The sequence below is a fragment of the Eulemur rufifrons genome, chromosome 19, assembly GCF_041146395.1.
Source record: "Eulemur rufifrons isolate Redbay chromosome 19, OSU_ERuf_1, whole genome shotgun sequence".
Classification (NCBI taxonomy): domain Eukaryota; kingdom Metazoa; phylum Chordata; class Mammalia; order Primates; family Lemuridae; genus Eulemur; species Eulemur rufifrons.
In genome coordinates, this window is record NC_091001.1 from 92,321,392 (window position 1) to 92,341,437 (window position 20,046).

At 44.5% G+C, this 20,046-nt stretch overlaps 1 protein-coding gene and 1 pseudogene across 1 annotated transcript in view; one reads left to right on the top strand and one right to left on the bottom strand.

Moving 5' to 3' along the window:
• Positions 1 to 20,046, top strand: part of CAPN13 (calpain 13) — a 65,104-nt gene that overhangs the window by 11,483 nt on the left and 33,575 nt on the right. Inside the window, exons 2-5 of the mRNA XM_069494758.1 lie at positions 180 to 412; positions 12,397 to 12,469; positions 13,762 to 13,877; positions 19,061 to 19,197. Coding sequence (XP_069350859.1) covers positions 215 to 412; positions 12,397 to 12,469; positions 13,762 to 13,877; positions 19,061 to 19,197 — 524 coding nt within the window. The 5' untranslated portion in view covers positions 180 to 214. The remainder of the gene's footprint in view (positions 1 to 179; positions 413 to 12,396; positions 12,470 to 13,761; positions 13,878 to 19,060; positions 19,198 to 20,046) is intronic.
• Positions 6,258 to 6,599, bottom strand: LOC138400073 (uncharacterized protein C4orf36 pseudogene; annotated as a pseudogene).

The window sequence follows — 20,046 nt, forward strand, 5'->3', positions numbered from 1 at the left end:
CCTGATTCTAGTTCAGGCCTGTCCACCAACTGGTTGTGTCGCCAGGGACCACACGGATCTGGTCTCAGTGCCCCCACTTGTAAAGGGGCACACATCAGGGTACCCTTCTGGGTCTCGCATCTTGATGGTACAAAGGGCTTGATGGTTCACCCCTAAGAATATCCCTTTTTTCTCACCAGAAGGAAAGGACCTCAGAAGTCTTCTAAGGAAAGTCATGGCGCATAACCAGGAGTTGTTAGCAGAGACCAATGTGATCAAGTTCAAGGACCAGGACTTTAACTCCTTGCGGGATCGTTGCCTAAGCAGGGGTTGGCTTTTTGAGGATGAGACGTTCCCTCCCTTGGCTTCTTCCATAGGCCAGAAGCTGCTCCAGGGAAAACGTCTCTCCAACCTGGAGTGGAAGCGCCCCCAGGTGAGTGAGCCCCCAGGAACACACCCGGCCCCAGGCCCTCAGAGCTGCCTGCTCCGGTACCTCCCGCTGAAAGGAAGGTGGGCCTCGGCCCTGATTTTCCCAGATGGCCCAAACCGCACTGGAAGGAGAGGGAAATTCATCTTGTCTCTCTGCTACAGTGTTATTATATATCCACACAGTGAGAGGCACATCATGAGATTAAAATGCCTCTGTTTTCTCATCTGAAAAATGGGAAGCCATGAGGATTGTAGTAATCAGTCTCTAGAGTCTTCGCCACCTCCACAACTGAGCCCGTCTGTCAGTCTGTCACCCTTTATTCTCGTCATGTGTCAGTATCTTTATATTCTTTTTTCCTTCCCTGTTAGAACTTGCACAAAGGGAAGATCTCATGTCAGTCATTTATACGATAGGGTGAATTTAGATGATTGCCTTGCCTCTCTCTTTCATATTCACACTCTCAATCTTATAAAGGCTTGATCATCTGTATGTAGATTGCAGACATCAGCTGTAAAATTAGGGAGACACTGCAGGACAACGTTCAAACCACCCTGACTCTCCCACCCCAGCAGATGGCCACTAACTCCACCTTGCAGCAAGGTGAGCCCTGTTGGTTTTTCTAGAACTGTCTCAATTTTAGGGCATGAAGCTCCATGGGAAATTTCTCAGCAGACACAACAATCTTATAATCTCATCAGGGCCACTGCTGATGCAAAGGACCTGGGTAAGGACCACGTTGAGGATCCCGATGCCCGAACTTCTGTCCATGTTTCCAAAAGGTGCCAGCAGGACCTAGGACAAGAAAAAATAATATAATGTGTAGTAAGCTAATGATTACAATATCAGCAGCTATTACTGGACATTAATGAAATGCCAAGCACTCCGCTGAGCACTTTCCACAAAGACAGGTCAGGTCATACAGAAAAGGTGTTTTCTGATGGTGTCTATTAAGGGGCTCTGAGGTCCTCTACAGTATCTGGCCAGTCTGTGGAAATCTAATTCAGTTCTGCCCATGGGAAGGACAACTCCAGACATCAAGCTCTGGCGGTGACATCCTCTTGCGCTAAGTTGGGAGAGATTTGTGGCTTTGGGGTAGAGAAGAGTTGTGAGAATCAGGTGGGGTTTGGGGCACTGCTTAGAGAAAGATGGGGGTGTTCCAGCCTTCAGCAATAAGTCCCCAAAAACTCTTGCTTCTGGCTTCACCTCCTGAGGAGAGCCAAGGCAGAGAACTCTATTTAAAGAAGTTCCAAAGGGTCATTTTTCTTTTCCTTTGTTATTTTTGGAAGCTGAGATTCTTTTGGAAAGTGTTTTCTTCTTTTCTCACAAGGTGCTGAGCCATAAGATGTGAGACCACATCTATAGTGTTAAAGAATTTATAACATTTCTATTTAGAAAAGGTTGAGAGTTTCTTATTATCTAATGCCAGTGACATTTCAGTTTGTGACAGCTTTTCAGGGCAAGGAGAAACTGAGGCAAACAGAGGTAAAACAACTCATACAGAATCATGCCAGGAGCCCAAAATACAGGCAGCCAGGGGCCGAATACGTATTTCCCCTTCTCTTCCTCGTCCAAAGCCTTACCCGAACTCGGCCAGGGTGTCACTTTTGGTTCCAGCATTTCTTTATAAACACTGTTATTTCTTTGTGTCCTGTATCAGAATTAGCAATGCTTACATTTGTATAGTACTTTCCAGAGCTTTCCGTGCGTCTTCTCTTACCTTGTCTCCTTTGTTCTGTCCTAATTTTGTAGGAAAGAAAACTGAAGTTCAGACAGGTGCTAAGATTTGCCAGAGTGACACGGTTAGCGAGGGAGGGGGCCAGGATTTGCACTGAGATCCCTTCCACACGCTGCACTTCTCCTCACACTGACTTGAGTGCCTAGTAGGGACTCTGTCCAAATTTGGATGAATGAATGAATGAGTAAGTGGATGAATGAAAGACTCTATCTACGGGTGCCTGCTGCAGGTCTCAAACTCATATGTGTGGTAGAGAAACCTTGGGTTGACCTGTTTTCCAAGTAGGAGGGCAGCGGAAAGAGCCGATGTCCTCACCCCTTCGGCACTGCGATGTCCTTGACTACCACAGCTCACAGCTGTCGCAGCAAAGAGCCTTGAAAGAGGAGCCATGGCCAGCTGGGCCCAGTCCTAATAGTAAATGGCTACCACTCACACAGTGTTGACCATATGGAAGGCCTGACTTCAGGGGCTTTGACTCACCGAATCCTCACAATATCTCCAGGATGAGGTACAATTACTAGCCCCATTTTGCAGATGAGAAGCAGAAATAGAGAGTAGAGCAATCTGCCCAAAGTCATGCAGCTAGATGGTGGCAAAGCAGGGATTTGAACCCTGGGGTCTGGCTGCAAGACTGGAACTCCTAGCACCCCCGTAAGGCCTCTTCATAAATTCATGCCATACTTTGGGCTCCTGCTTGCCACTAATAATAATATTTTATGCACCCATAGAATCTCCTGCCTCATGTAGATAACCAGGAAATCAATCACTCTTTGAAGTAGATCTCCCTGTCTATGTTCTGCCCTTTTGTCTGTTTTTTAGGTAAAAAAAAAAAAGAATAGAGATAAAAATAGTACCTGTACTGTATATTATTACTTTAAGGAAAAATAAATACAATACTTAGAATAGTGTCTAGCACATTATACGCACTTACTAAACACTAGCTGTTGTTACTGTGGCTAATTTGGGAGAGAGGCCATAGGTTGGGATCTGCAGGGCTACCCCCTGGGATTCTCAGGCTTTCACAGTCATCTCAGCTTTAGCCCTCGGCCAGTTTCAGCAAATACTTTCAGGGAGAAAGGCGGCTCAGAGAAAACCATTTGGGGGCCAAGGGGATGCTGGCAGGGAATGTGAAAAATGCCTTTCTTCTCATGTTCTTCTTCCTACCGCTACTTTTAGAAGCTTGACTCCCAACATACAGCTTGCTCAGTGCCTGTTCAGAGGTTGGACTGGCGCTCCTCAAACTCCCGCTGCATAATGGCTGAGGTGGCTACCAAGGCTCTGTGGGCATTCTCTACATTCTAGGCTTTTGCAGACAATGGGGAAGCTCCTACTCTAGGTAACTGTTATTCCATGATGGACATAATTGTACCTTGAATGTGCATCCCAGCTTGGTAGGTTCAAGAATAGCTCAAGAGTCTGAGGCAGAAGAACCAGGCTCAACTTTCTATGCTTGGTGCAGAAAAGTTGTTTTGTGTTTTATACCTACTCATCTTTCTCTTTCTCTCTCTCTCCTCCCTCCCCCCACCTTTACCTACCCTTTCCTTCCTCTTCCTCCTCTCCTTCCTCCCTCTAACAATTAAATTAATCCATTTTTCTGCTGAAACTTTCTTTGAGGTAGAAGCCCCCTTCACATCCTGCTTCATTCTGCGTCTCTGTTTAGGGAGTTTCCAACCCTCCCTCCCCCAGTCATGTTCCACAGCAGCTTTGGCCGTTCATTGAGTAGGACGCCACTCCTCAGTGCTCCCTGCAATGCCCAGCCTCAGCAAGAGACAATGCTAAGAATTACACTTATGCACAGGGCATCTGAGTGATATTTTCCTGAACTAAATTTCATGCTTAGAGTGGCTCCCTTTTAGAAGAATTTTTATTTTATGGAAAATAATAAATCCCATTTATCAAGTGTGCACATGTGTAAAGTATTATCCTAAATGCTTCACATGCAATGTTTAATTTAATTACCCTAATAGTCCTGTGAGGTAGATAATATTATTATTATTTTTTTTTTTTCAATTTTGCAGTGTAATTTTATTTCAATATGTGTGGTTTTAAGAGGTTCAGAAACATCTGCCTAAAATTATAACATAATAGGAAAATCTTAAAGCTGCAAGCAGGCACTTCCCTCTCAAGAAAATGATGAGGAACTAAAGTTTTCTCAAATTCCACCTTTTCTCAAAGAATATTAAAATGTTTTATTCTGGCAAGCTTTTTGCAAACAGATACACGTTTCATTCACTTTCCCAATAGCTGTGAGGAAGAATGGAAGTATATAAGTTGTACCCCCAATTAACGTCACTAACTAGAAGTGCAAGCCTCTGAGATGAAGTGTGAAATGCTTCAGGTTCCCTGATGGCTCCTGAGGGCCAACCATAATCGATATCTATGCTCCTAGGTGACACAGTAGAGACATCAGGATGTCACATTTTTGCACACAAATTCTTGATGCTACTTTTAAGAGAAAGACATTTGTCATCAATTGTCATAAGTGAGACGCTGATTATTGGGGACTACTGTTCTTAAACAGAATTGATCAGGATTTGCCATAGGTACAGTGTCCATATTTTGAACAAAACAATTAGGTCAGATGGCTTGGCAAGTACATATGGATTGACAAGAACAAAACCAAATTTTTGAAAATTCACGACTTCTGGTGTCTACAAAGGTCAATAGAGTCAGCTCAATACTATACATTTTCTATACCCAGATTATAGTGGTACGGACTAGTGATACTAGATACTACTGATACTAGCTAACCCTAGAATAATTCTCCTGTGTGCCTGGAAGTTTTCATTTAATCCTCATGACAGCTCTATGAAGTAGGTACACCAGAATTACGCCCATTTCACACCTAAGAAAACTTAAACTCAGCCTGGGCAATATGGTGAGATCTGGTCTCTACAAAATAAATTTTAAAAAATAGTAGCCAAGTGTGGTAGCATGCATTTGTAGTCCCAGCTACTCAGGAGGTTGAGGCAGGAGGATTGCGTGAGCCCAGGAGTTGGGGGCTGCAATGAGCTATGGTAGTGCCACTGCACTCCAGCCCCGGGCAGCCTAACATGACCCTGTCTCAAAAGGAAAAAAAGAAAAGAAAAGAAAAGAAAAGAAAAGAAAAGAAAAGAAAAGAAAAGCAAAGCTCAGCTCAGAGATGAAGTTACTTATCCCAGGTTACATAACCATAAGCAACTGAGCTGAGATTTGAAGAAAGGCAGACAGATCTGAAGTCTGTACTCTTAAACACCATGCCACAAGGCATTTCATAAGAGGATAAGATTTAAGAAGATCCTAAAACACCTACTGAATCATCTAAAAAACACTAAACTGTGCTTAAATAGAACATTAATATCCAAGTATACTTTATTGGATTCAAACGCTAGGAAAATTCATTGATCTAAATCCAGTACTTTCCAGTGAATCAATTCCCCAGGCCCCAGCTACTCCGTATTTTCCTCATAAGGCCTTCTGTGTGTTTTCATGTCACTTTCACATATGTATGTATGTTCCGTATGCTTCCGGGTCATTCCAGACAGAAAATATGAAATTAGGCATGAGGAAAAAGACGGAAAATGTTTTAGAACAAAAACAAAGTAAGCTCTACTTACCACTTTAAAATACTACATGTGAATAATGAATGTTTCACTGAAAATAAGAAAAGAGAGAGTTACTAAAATAAAATCTGCCCTTTATCTTAACCAAACAAAATGGTTCAGTTTATCATTTTTAAGAGAGTTTCTCTGTCACCTTCCCTTTGATCCCTCCTTGGGATCTAAAAGATACAAGTTCAAAATGTCTCTTTAAAATAATGCCTCTGACAAGGAGTTTTCCCTTCCTTCAGTGTAATTTTATAAAAATCAAAATGAATATCACAAATGATTCGACTGCTAACGTATTTTCCTCTACTTACAATGCCGTTGCTCGTGACACAAAGGAACAAGGGCCCGGCGGGGACCCAGAAGACCCGTCCGAACTGTCCACTAACCCGCATCTACGGGCACTGACTGGTCCACCAGTGGGTGTCTGTATGTCCGCACTGCACTTTACACAGCGAAAGCTGCCGAGACCTTCATCCCCCTCGGCTGCAGAAAACAGAGTACAGATTTGATAATGCCATGATTGTCACTAAGGTGGAAGAGGTCTCCTCAAACCAGCTTGCCTGTCCCTTAGCAAAAGTTGCAGTTCCTCAGATCTATTTTCTTCACATTTAAGTTTATTTAGGTGCTTCAGTTCATACTCCCTTTCAAGTTGGGTGGCTTCTGCTGAAGGGAGCAGACCATCCTTAAGGGTTTTACATGTTGTGAGCTTTACGGGGCCCCCAAATGTAATCTCTCCCACGAAAGGCAGCTTGATTTTGGGTAGTTTAGTGTACAAAGTCTTCGTAAGTAGTGCAAGATCCCATGGTTCCTGTACCGTGTAACAACTGCCCCGCAAAACCTTGTTCTTTCTTGGCAGACCATATGCCATGGTGCGTTATTACAGTCCAATGTCCTTACATAGGTGCCTGTAATGTCACAGATACTCTTGGCCTTAGGAGAGGCTGGCTGCCATGCTGAAAGGACACTCGAGCTGCCTAATGGAGAAATTCAAGGCATTGAGGCCTTCTGCCACCAGCCTTGTGGGTCAGCATCTTAGACACAGATTCCCCAAGGCTTGATCAAGTCTTCCAATAGCTACAGCCCCAGCTGATGTCTTGACTGAAACTTCATGCGAGACCCTGAGCCAGAACCTCCCAACTCTGCTGCTCCAGGATTCCTGGACCTCCAGAACTAGCTATTCTGTGTCAGTTTGTTTTCCTATGTTTATTCCGAATGTAAGATCTCAGACTGAGGTCTTAATAACTGCAGTGGGAAAAGTATGGGTTTCGGAACCACATAGACTTGTTAAAATTCCAGTTCCACCCCTTCCTGGCTCTCTCAGGTAGATAATATTATTATCCTCATTAGGTAGATCAACACTGTCCAACAGAACTTTCTGGGATGATAGAAATGTTCTTTTTTGCACTATTCAATACAGTAGCCACTAGTCACCTGTGGCTACTGGGCACTTGAAATGTCACTGGTGTGACTGAGGGATTAAAAGTTTTAATTTTATTTAATTTATTAATTTGAATGTACATATCCACATATGGCTTAAGGCTACCATATTGGACAGTGCAGAACTGTAGGTGGTGGATCTTCACAGCAGTCGCCAATGTGTGTCCGATGGAGAGATTAAAACTTCATCTGCATCCCCACTCTATAGTGAAGAACATTTCACCTCTCAGCTGAGGAATGGCCTATGTGCCCAAAGCATGTTGCCCAATGGGGGCTCAGAGCTCAGCATGCAGCCCCCTTGTGGACTCTCCCCTGTGGCCATGCCAGAGGGAAGCGTTGCCTATCCAGGCAACAACCTTCATCTTCCCTGCAGCCAGAGCAGTTTCTGAAAGGATCATTCACTAGAAACGATCCACCTTGGGACCAAAATGTGTTCTTCAGGAAAGGAAGAGGTTAACAAGTTGGAGATACGAGTGTCAGTGAGGTTGTGAAGATGTACCAAAGGCTACAGGTAACAGAAAATGACAGAAAGTGGCCATGCCAACAGCTAATTGCCATTGTGCCAGAGAACTTTGATGCCAATAAACCAAAGCCCTTCAGCAAAAACAGAGAAGGGAGTGACGTTGCCACCTGTCCCAGCCTGAACTCTGGCCACCATCTGAATGGGCTGAATGCCAAGATGCTAAATATAGTGTTCCCTCCTCCAAGGGCAGCATGCAGTCTGACGAGGTGTGTGAATAGCCTTCGGAGAGAACGCAGGAATATGCAAAGTGCTGTCACATTGGAAGACACACCTCGAGAGGCAATTGGAGGCTAGTTTAGTACCACTTCAGAAAGGGCATTTTCAATGATTCCAGGGATTTTGCATTATATGAGCTTCTGACATACCTAATATAACAGAGATTATCTCCAAACTTTACCTGGAGAAAGGGCTCCACAATCTAGAACTAAGCTACCGAGATTACTTAGTTTGACTGTTGCTGATGGCTTCTATATTATTCAGGATTCTCCAGAGAAACAGAACCAATAATATATATCCTAGTGATATGTGTGTGTGTGTGTGTGTGTGTGTGTGTCTGTGTGTGTGTATACATATATGTATTACTATGTATGTGTCTTATTGATATATTTATTGATAATGTATTATCTCTATGTATAGATAATATCTATCCTAATATATATCCTATTGATATATTTATTATGAGAGATTTGTTATGAGGGATTGGTTCACATGATCATGGGGCTGAGATGACTGATATGTCATCTCCAATCTGGAAACCCCGGAAAGCCAGGGGTGTAGTTAAGTTGGGGTCAGGGGCCTGGGAACCAGAGGAGCTGATGGTGTAATTCCCAGTGTCAGGGCAGGAAAAGACTGATGTCTTAGCTCAAGCAGCCAGGCAGAGAAGGGCAAATTCTCCCTTCCTCCATCTTTTGTTCTGTCCAGGCACTCCGTGGATTAGCTGACGCCCACGCCTATGGGGAGGGTGATATACATTACTACATGCACCGATTCAAAGGCTATTCTCATCTAGAAAGACCCTCATGGACATGCCCAGAAATAATGTTTAGCCAAATGTCTGGGTGCTTCATTGATGCAGTTAGGTTGATGTGTAAAATTAACCGTCACAGCTTCCTTCTATACAAACGATGTTTCCGAGGCCCAGTCCCTCTCCCAGAGTCAGAAAACACTAAAGTTGGGAAGACTCTGACCGGCGGTGTGGTCAGAGGTAAAGAGAGAGGCACTGTGGAGGCAGACACCTGATTCATAGCCTGCACCCTGTGTGACCTGGGACAAATAGCTCAGCTTCTCTAAACTGCTTTCTCGCCCCAGCTGGGCCTCAGAATCGCCCCAGGAGCTGTGTAAATCCTGAAGGCCTCCTCTGGCTGACCTACTGACTGAAGTCACAGGAGGCGGGCACGGCAGTCTCCCTATCTGCAAAGCAGATAGTCACAAGCAGCTGGAGACCGCAGGAAGCTGATTTAGGTTCTTGTCACTCCGGCTTCACTGCTGTCCTGATGTGCCTGGCCCACCTAGTAACAGGTGACTCGCCCAGAGCCAGAGCATTTCCATCTTCTCAGCTATCTTTATCTGTTTTCTAATGGACCTTGTCTCAAGAAGTCAACCTTGCAGACTAAAATGCTCCTGGTATAATTCCCATCCCTTCCTACTTTCCCTCTCTTTGGACTATTTTCCACAGCTCTGAAGCCCGGGGTGGGGGAGGAACAGGCAGCTGAGAGTACAGGAGACACAGGTGCTGCTTTTGTTCCCACCTTTGATCCAGACTGTCCCAGTGTTTCCCCATACACTTGATGTTGACTATTGATTTGTGTTTTGAAATAATTGCCATTTAATTTTCATCGTGTTAAAACACCTTTCTGTTTCTAACTAGCTAAAATTTTTGTTTTAATTTTAACTTTTAGTATTTGAGTAAACTATAAAAAGTTACGTTTATCAAACGCCTTCATAGAATTTATTAAAAGGATATAAATATTTTCCCCTCTGGCCCATTAAGTGCTATTTCACACGATTAGATGTCCTGATATGAAACAGACGTTGTCTGCTGCATTTCTGTAGCAAGGCCTACTTGGTGATGATAGACTGGGCGACATTATTCCTGGGCGTGTGTGTGTTTTCTCTCAGATTGGACGGCAGACTATGCTGGCTTCTTAAATGGTGGAAGAATTATTATTATTTTTTTAACACTGAAACTATAAATGACATGGGAATTGTCTATTCCCTGAAAATTTGAAGAACAGGAAAATCCCTTATCCCTAGGAGCCTTTTGAGAATATTAGGGAGATATTCTTTGATAACTTTAAAACACTATCACAAGGTTATAAATCTTTTCAGGTTATTTATTAACTTGATTCATTTTCAGCCCTGTTCATTTTTGTCAGAAAATCAACAGTATTTTTAAATCGATTGGCATAGAATTCTACATCATGTTTTTATATTTCTAAAACCCCATTTTTATTTCTAATTTTGAGTTTCTCTACTGTATCTGCCAAAGGTTGGATCAATGTAAACCCACTCCCCCAAATAGAACAATTTATTTACTTTATTAATCTTGCCGGTTTTCTGGTTTATTTTATAATTCACTAATTGTTCTCTTTATTATTTTCTTCCTCCTATTTTTGTGAGGCTTTTTTTTCATCTTTTTCTTTCTAAGATCTATGAGTTGACTGCTTAATTCATGTTTTTATTCTATCTTGTTTAATAATGAATGCATTTGAGGCTATGGGTTTGTCTGAGTATAGCCTTTTAAATTTTGCAAATATTTTAGAAGAAGGGAATCAATATTTATTGAACACATACTCTGTCAGAGGCGGCACCGAGCATTTCACAGCCCTCCTCATTTGTAAATGGAGGGACTGTCCTGCTTGGCAAGGCCGTTGGGAGACTGCCAGAGAAAGTCCAGGGCCAAGCGCCCGGCCCTCAGCAAGGCTTTGATGAATGGCCACCACTGCCTGGTTGTCTCGTCATCGGATTCTCCCAGCTGCCCTTATATTTTGTGTTATTGTTCCCATTTTACACATGAGGAAACAGAGGCTCAGCAAAGTAAAGGAAATGGCTCAAGGTCTCAAGGTCACCCAGGGAGACATGCCTGGGCAGGATTCCACACCGGGTCTGTTGGACAGGCCCTCCAAGCACCGCCTCCTACCCCTTCCCTGGGGACCCCCGGAGGGAAGAAGAAGAACCGCAGCTGGGGGCAAGGAAACAGCAAAGCTGTCTTTACTCCTGGTCCAAAAACCCCATGGCCTCCACCTCCTCTTCACTTCTTGTGCGTGGAGGACCTTAAGCGTCCTGCTCGTGGCAATAGGCTTCCTTTGAGACCTTGAGTCCGTTTTTCCAGTAGAAGAGGAGACAAAGGCTGTGGAAGTGCCCTGAGCTGTGCTAAAACTGGGTCCACGAGGGGCCCTGCACACACAGCCAAAGCCCCTCCCTGGGGGTCCTTCCCCACTTGCTTGTGTTCGGGGAGACCCCACGTCCTGCCCATCATGGCTCTGCAGGGGGTCGGGCTTGGTGCTGCCCCATGGTCCCCTTCACTGGGAGGGCCTGGGCCTGAGTGCGCCTCTCCTGGCACCTGGCAGGGTCAGGCACTGCTGGAGAAAGCGTTGGGAGGAAGCCTGGTGAGATGTCGCCTGTAGCTGGACCAGTGTCTTTGCAGGCGGGCACAGCTTCCTTTGCACCTTCCTCTGCGTCTCCACCAGGAAACTGGCCGTTTGTAAAGAGCTGGCAGGTTCCACGAGGAGCGTGACTGTTCGTTAAGCTGTTGAGCAAATGAATCCGTTTCCACTTTGCAGGCCTGCTCTCTAGGGACTTATTTGTTAATGTGAAAAGAAATGATACAGGACCAGTTACCAAATTACACAAGCTTACACACAGAAACCCAGCAAGAGCTGCGCAGAGCGGAGCATAATCCTGTGGGCTCCTGGTGGGGGCAAGTCTAGAGAGCCGCTGGCGTGGGGGCGGGAGCCAGACCTCCGGCCCAGTGCTCTCCCAAGGTGCCCGGGGATGCTTTTCAGGGACTCACAGTCCTCATGCCTGCTGATCGCCCCCCACTTTCCCCAGACCTGGCAGCAGGGCCCTTTCTGTGGCTGGTGGGTGCTGTGTGTGTTGGGGGTTGGGGAAGGACCAGGCACTGAGTCACAGTTCCTGAGAATAGGGGCTGAGGCCTCCAGGCTCACACTGTGCTTTAGTCTGGGAGTGGCCACAGAGGTGACTCATGAGCACCTCGTGTCCCGATGGCAGGACTTGAACCTGGAGTCCAGGATGTCTAAGCTGATTTCTGAGAGAGACCATTTCCCAAGAAAAGCCTTATTATGAAAAGCGATAGTACTTTCTTATATTTATTAAAGTCTCCTCCAATAAATATACTCTATTTATTTTTGGTGATTTGTTTATAACCTCTGATTATAACACTGGCCTGTAGGGACGGGAGTGGCTATTTGCTCCAAAGATCCCGGGTCCTTATTTATGTTATCTCCTCGTGTGCTCTGCTCATGCACTGAGGGCCTGTCTTGTCGGTGACATCTACACCCCCTTGTCACCTGCCGTCCCGACAGCAGCAGAGCCTGCAGGAGGAGGGGAAGTTTCCCGGATTTTAAGCACCTGTTTAAGAATTAACCTCTACCCCTCAAAGACAAAGTGAATGCTGTTTTAGGCACACACTGGGACAAAAAGACATGAAAGACACTCATAGGTTTTCTCCCTCTTTCCCACAAAGGATTTATCCAACGGCCCCCCTCACTTCATCCTGGAAGGTGCAAGCAGATTTGACATCCAACAAGGAGAGGCAGGTGAGAACTCAACATCCTCCCTCCCAGCCCTGGATGAGGTCAGGCTGCCCCGAGCCACGGCCCTGGGTGGGGGCAGTGGAGGGCGGTGTCCGCCCACAGAGTTCTGCGCCAGGTTCTGAGGGGCCAGGCTGGCTCCCCGGTGCCGTTGTGCCCACCCCTGCAGCCTGCAGCCCCCTTCCTGTGCCCAGACGCCCGCCTGCTCAGCAGTGGGTGTGCAGGGCCGTTTGGGGTGAGGGATTCCCAAAGGAAGAGAGGAAAGGAGCTTGGTGTTTAGTCTAAGTGCTGAGCACAGGGAGGTATCAGCTGCTGGGACAGGGGAAGGAAAGGGGACAGGAAAAAAAGGAAGAAAACGCGCATCCAGGTTCCACAACGCTGCATGAGACACTTTGCACGTGTGGTTCCATTTCCTCCTTGCAATGTCCCCCTTTTGTACATGTGAAAATGGAGAGCCCAGGAGGTAAAAATCATTTACTTACTGTCACATAATAAGTAAGCGGCAGAGTTTAGAATCCAGGAATGCCTGACTCCCACCCCACTAGACCGTCCCAGAGCAAAGGAGCTGCTCAGAGCCAGAGGGTGTGGACGGGGACACACGAGGGTCTGCCTGGGAGGAGGCCCCTGGGCGGACCCAGGTGTGGCCAAGAGAAGCCCGGGAGGGAGACGCCTAGGAGTGGAAGGGCAGGGCTGCCGGCCAGGGAGGGGGAAGTGGACAGGACTTGGAGAAACCAGCAAAGATTACAACCCCTCAGAGAACACTCTAAGCCTTCAAAATATGGGCTTACAAATGATATATACCTGTCCTTGGACGTCACCTGGTGGAATCACTGTGTCTTGGACAAGTCGATAAAAGCCTGGCTGGTCACAGCCAGTGATCCCCCCAATTAGAGTTTCATCTACAAAAAACACAAATTGGTTTTCCCCATTGCCACCGAGGCTGGCAGTGAAATTCGCCGTAAATTTAGCTGTGGGCACCTCTGCCAAAAAGATCGGGGGCAGGTTGACCCTCCCGGCTCTGCCAAAGCCTGGCTGGAACTCCCTGCCCTCCCGCACCAGCCATGCGCCCCGCCACCGCCACCACCGCCACCACGGCCACACCAGCCCCTTCTCTGTTTTGCCCAGAACTGGCCTCAGTGAGTCCTTTCCTGATTTCTCCTCTCTCAGAGGAAAAAACAAAACAAAACACATTATTCAGAAGGAAGTGTGCAGACTCTACAGGCAAGGACCTGTGAAATTATGGGATGGGACTTCCAGATGTGTCCAGTCGGCCTCCCCCAGCTCATATCCCCTCACAGGAGACTGCTGGTTCCTGGCGGCGCTGGGCTCCTTGACTCAGAACCCACAGTGTCTGCAGAAGATCCTGATGGTCCAGAGCTTTTCACACCAGTATGCAGGGATTTTCCGTTTCCGGGTACGTGCGTTGCTGTGATTTTCCTTATCTGATGGGGTTCTCTGTGAGCACTAGGGAGGTGAGGTGAGAGTCTTGAACTTTCTCATGGCCTGGTAGCCTGAGATGTGGAAGGACACTCACGTTACCCGGCCTACCTCCAAAAAAAGAATTCAAGCTTTTGATCTGACAACACACAGGAAAGACGAAAATTAAAATGTTTTCATGTAAATAAAAATGGCAGACACAATCAGCATGAGAGGCGTTGATCGAGAACACTGTGACTGTCACTGAGTTTTTGCCTCTGTATCTATTCCTGTGCCATATTGTGTTATTTTGATTACAGTAGCTTAATAGGCAGTGGCAACATCTGGTAGGATAAGTTATCCTTCATTATTCATTATTCTTTTCTCAAAACTATCTTGGCAATTCTTGCACATTTCTTCTTTCATGAGCATTTCAAAACCATTTTGTCTAATTAAAAAGAAAATCCCCTGTGATACAGAATGGAGCAGACCTAAATTTGTGAGTTAATTTGGAAAAATTACATTTTTATTATTTTAATGATTCCTTTCCAGAAACATGGTATACCTTTCTATTTATTCAGAACTAGTTTTATGCCCTTCAATAAAATGTTATAGTTTCATTTTCATAATGGTGCTGTACTCTACTTGGTAAATTTATTCTTAAATATTTTACAATTTCGTGGCTGATGTAAATGAGTTTTTTCCCCCTTATTTCTAACTAGATGTTGCTGGAAAGAGCAAAGCTACTACTTATTACATATTAAACTGCATCTAGCCACCTTACCAAATCTTTTATTACTTCTCATTTTCTACTTTAGCAGAACCTGGATTGTTTTAGTTACTTAATATCTTCAAATAAAGATAATTTTGTCTCTCCTTTTAATATTCATAGAACTTATTTTGCTCTTTTTGCCTTGTCATGTTAGTTAGGGCCTCACAATTGTGAATGAGAGTGACAAGAGTTAAATCCTACCCTCTCTTGATTTTAATAATGTGCTATCCTGATATGCTATTCTTTTAGTACACACTTGGATTCAAGTGGCTATAAATTTTATTAGAATTTTTGAGTCTATATCATGGGTAAAATTGGTTTCTAGTTTATGTTATTTTTATCATGTTGGAGTTATGCTAGCTTTTTAAAATAACTGACTGACCTCTACATGTTTCTTTGATTTGAAATAATTTGAATAATGATTACTAATCATTGATTATTTGTTCTTTGAAAGTAAAATAGACAATACTTAAATTACCTGGGCCTGCCTTCTTCTTAAATGTGATTTCTTTAACTCTTCCAATGTATTCAATAGCTATTGATCTGCCTGGGTCTCTTATTTCTACTGGAATTAATTCTTGAAATTTATACTTTACTAGAAAAATCAACTGTTTCTTCAGTTTTTCCAAATATATTGCCATAGAGTTACTCATATGACTCTCTGATAATACATTTAATCTCTTCTAATCTGTGGCTAAATCTGCTCTTTCAATCCCAGTACTGTTTTTATTTTTCCCTTTTTTCTTAATCCAGCTTTTCTTTAACCAATCTGTTATATTGGTTTTTTTTTTTTAAAACAAATCAACTTTTGATTTTCATTATTCTTTCATTCTTTTTCTTTTGAGATTTTGTTTTCTATATCATTAATTTCAATTTTATCTTTATTAATTCCTTTTTACTTTCTCTTGGTTAATTTTGTTGTTTTTTAATTTTCTCAAACTGCACACTTAATATTCTTAGTTTTTTTTTAATGGTAAAAGCTTTAAAGAATATAAATTTTCCTCTGCAATATTACCTGTATCTACAAATTTTGATATAAAATGTCTTATTTTATTCATTTTTAAGATAATATATTTTTAGTTTTGATTATTCCATATAGGGTTGTTTCTTTAAAACCTATTTAGTTTTCAAGTGATTAAGTTTTGCAAGGAGTAATCTTTTGGTTGCTAAGTTTTAGTTTTATTAAATTATGGTCAGAGAATATAATTCATAAAATGTCTACATTTGGAGAAATTATTAAAGTAGTTTTACTTATGGACAAGTCGTGGAAGTTTTTATAAATGGTTCATGGACATGCAAGAATGCATATTATCCAGTGGTTATGAGTTTTACATATTGAATCAAGCTTTCTTATTTGCAGATTGTATTATCTGCAATTATTTCTTTTATCTTCGCTTATTTTTTGTTTGCTTGATTTGTCAAATTGTAAAAGAGGTAAATTGAAGTTCCTCCCCATTGCTATTATTTGGAGAGTTCTTCTTAAGCTTTCAGATGTTGTGGCTTTACACTTCTCCTGTATGTCCTTTGGTGCCCAAAGGTTTATGATCTTTCTGTCTTCTTGTTGCAATAAAACTTGTATAATATCCCTATGTGTTATATTTAATGCTTCTGGCCTTGAATTTCTTTTTATTTGATATTCATACTGCCACTCCAGCTTCCTGCTGTTTGTATTTCCCTGTTTTATCTTTGCTCATCTTTTTATGATCAATTTCCTTTTCACTTTTATAGGTATACGTTTCTTGTAAAAAGCATATTTAAAACTCATTGTTTACCACTGTTTCTTCCACCCTTCATTTCTCCTTAAGATTTTTGTTGTAGTTTAACCTTCATTTGATAGAAGTAGTTCCTTGAATAATTTTCTCAGAATACATGAGTTTTTTTATTTGCTCTCATTTAAGAATGATAGTTTAGTTCAGTTTAGGATACTTGGATCATATTTCTTTTCCTGAAAAGTTTGTAAACATTGTCCCATTGTTTTGTAGCTTCCAATGTTGCAGAAGAAAAATTCAATGTTAATGTATTTTCTTGACTTTGTATGCAACATGTTCTTTTAAACTACAAGTCTACAAGATGCATACTTTCTCCTTGGAGTTCAGACATTTCTCTAGAATATATCCAGATATATGCCTTTTAAAAATCAATCTTGCCTGAAATTCAGTGATCTTTTTCAACCTGAAAAGCTACATCCTTCTGCTCAACTAAGTTTCCCCTCTCTTATTGCTAGGCCCCCTCCTTTATCTTGTTCTTGCCTCCTGACATCCCACTATTTGCATACTAGGTCTCCTGACAGGCATCCAGGTGATGCTACTGCTGCTGGCCCAAGGACCCTAACAAGGAGTGAGCTAGTGGATCCAGGACTGAGCTGTGTCTGGGCTCACCCCCGGGGTACGAGTGTTGGTGGGAGTTAGGTGATTAGGACAACTTGAGACCCAGGACACAGTAGCCCTTTCGATTAACAAAGAAAGTCACACAGTTTCTCAGAAGCAGCTGCAGTGGGGCTGACTTCTGTAGATCTCATCACTGTGAGCTCAGGCACTGATCTCTGGAAGGCACCCAGGGGGGCACCTAGCCTGGGGCACCTCTGACGCTTTGCCCAAAACACTTCGGATGTCCCTGTCAGACTCTTTAGTTTTTGCAAAATGGTACCAGCATGGTTCTTAGAGAGTACGGACATTGTCCAAATGCCAGCCCTTCTCACCCAGAGATGTGAACCAGGAAATAAATGCAGGTCGAAGGCCTCATTCTTAACCACCAATCAGGCCACCTGCATCCTCTCTGGGAGTGACACTCTTATCTGATGTCCCCTTTGTATAGGGAGAGCAAGTTTGGTCAGCATTTATTGGCAGGAAGATAAGGGTGAGGGTGACTTCTAAGATGAACTAACCAGAAGAGTTCATTCAAGCCAGGACTCACTCGTTCCTGATGGCCTACTGTATGCCGGGAGCTATCCTAGGTGCTGAACAAAACAACTATTGAAAAACAGTCTCTACTCACAAAACTATGATCTCACTTTCACAATCTCATCTGATCCCAATCACAGCCTATGAGGCAGTTCTTCTTCTTCCTACCATTTGACAGATGAGGAAACTGAGTCACAGAGAATTAAGTGTCTTGTTCAACATCTGTTGTTTGGGTAACAAGAGGCAAAACCAGAATTCAAGCAGAATTCTACCAACTGGACACTGTCTATTTTATGTTGCTACCCAATTAAGCACAAAATCCATATCGTCCTTCCAGTACCCCCTTCTGGGGGCTGGATTTTGCTTTGCTCAGTGTTCAGATGTGTTTTATGATCTCCCTCTTAATAACATCCCTGTGGCCCCTCAGCCTCACTGCCTGTGCCTCTTACTGCTCACTCACTATAATAGGAGCACAAATCCACAGCTGTGCGGGACCTGCCACAGTGCACTGGCTCATTAGTGACTGTGAGACCCTGTTCTTTTCTTTGTCTCCACTGACATCTCTGTCTCCGTCTCCACCTCTGCTCTAAAAGTGTGTCCTCGGCTGGATGAGACAGCCCGACATCTGGGGCATCCAGTGGCGGAAAGGCCACGCGGATGAGAGATCACATGCACCCAGCATTCCACAGAGCCCACCTGGTGGACACTTGCCTTCATCGGGGCTCAGGCCTGAAGCCGGAAGCCCTGCTGCTCCTCCTGCACAAGGGACACTCCAAAAGGCTGGCTTTATTATGAATTTTCCTCATTTGGCGATGTCCCCGGGTGAACCATTTAGAGTTGAGTGCTAAAGATTAAAACAGTCTGTTTGGGAGAGGAGCATCTGGTTCATTTGCGCTCTTAGCAGTAGCGGTGCCAGCCAGTTTCCTTTCTGCTGCTCTAACGGCAGGGCCTGCTTGACAGGAGAGGGGAGGACCAGCACGAGTCTGTCACTGCTCGGTCCTTCCAAGCCATCCGTGTCATCCGCCTCCAGGCCTTTGCCCACGCTGTCCCCACGGTCTGGGATGCTTCCCTATCTCCTCGCCACCTGCTTAAATCCTTCAGCTGCTGGTGGCTCTGCCTCCCTCATGCCAGCCCTTATCATTAGCGTTTGCTCCCTACGCCTCCTGTGCATGAGAAGTACCTGGAGAGTCTCATGTGTGTCTCTGAAGCTCACAAAGGACTTGCCAAAGAGGGGCCATAGTTAGTAGCAAAGTCAAGCTAGAACCCAAGTCTCCTTCTTCCCTACCCGCATTTTCCTTGACTAACTTGGTCTGTGACTCATTTTCTCCACCTGCCAGTGGAGAGGACATGTCTGTCCCTGGCCCAGCAACCTGGGCTGGGATTTTGTTCTGGAGAGAGTTCACTGTTGTACCGTGGAGGTCATGTTGCCAGTGTGGTTAGCTTTTGGCTTGGGTTGGAGGGTCCCTCCCGCCCCAATGCTATTAAGGCACATGCTTGGCTCTCTTCCAGTTCTGGCAGTGTGGCCAGTGGGTGGAAGTGGTGATTGACGACCGCCTGCCTGCCATGGGCAAAGAATGCCTCTTTGTGCATCCTCGAAAAGACAACCAAGAGTTCTGGCCCTGCCTGCTGGAGAAAGCCTATGCCAAGTAAGTAGGGGCCCGCCCCTCAGCCCTGCCCGCCCAGCAGCATGCAGACAGATGCTTTGCACCGGCTGGCCTCGGGCTCCCAGCAGCTCTCCTGAACACATGCCATGCCTCTCAGAGCATAGCAGTCTTTTCCACCTGGCTGGGCATCCTCTGTAAACAGTCACTGTGTGCCAGGGCCAGTGTTCGGTGGGCAGGGCAGGGGCTAGACAGAAACATGCATTGACAATGGAATTATTGCAAGGCTGATGTATGGGTCCAAATGAAATATAACACCAAGGTCAAAGCCTGATGAGAGAGCAGAGGAGAGTAAACAGCCCTGACTTTCTGACTCACAGTCAGACTGAAGTTGTATAGAGGAGGCGGCATTCTACCATCCCCGAAGGATGGGTGGAATTTCAGCAGGGGCAGAGGAGTAGGTGGGAGGAGGCATTGTCAGGGTGGGACAGTTCAAACTGAGGTCCAGGCAGTGGGGGGCCTGGTGTGGCTGCTGTGAGATGGCATTTATGTGTAGGGACAGGGACAGAATATGCTCATTCTCATATGGTCAAATCATCGTGACTCAGGGACTACCTTTGGGTGTTGACAAGCTCAAGGACTTACACACATCCCAATTCACATGTTTTACTTAGACTTTTTGGGTTGCTGTTATTTGACAGCTATTTATAGGGCATTTAACCATATGCCAGGCACTGTGCCTGGCACTGGGACAGACACTCTCGAACTGGCTCAAGTGGCTGCGTGTAGGGCTATGGGTGTGCATGTGTGTGTGTGTCACTGGAAGAGGACACTATCACAAAGACCCACACAGATGATAAAGAGATGCTTAAGCTTTCCATAATCAAAAAAATG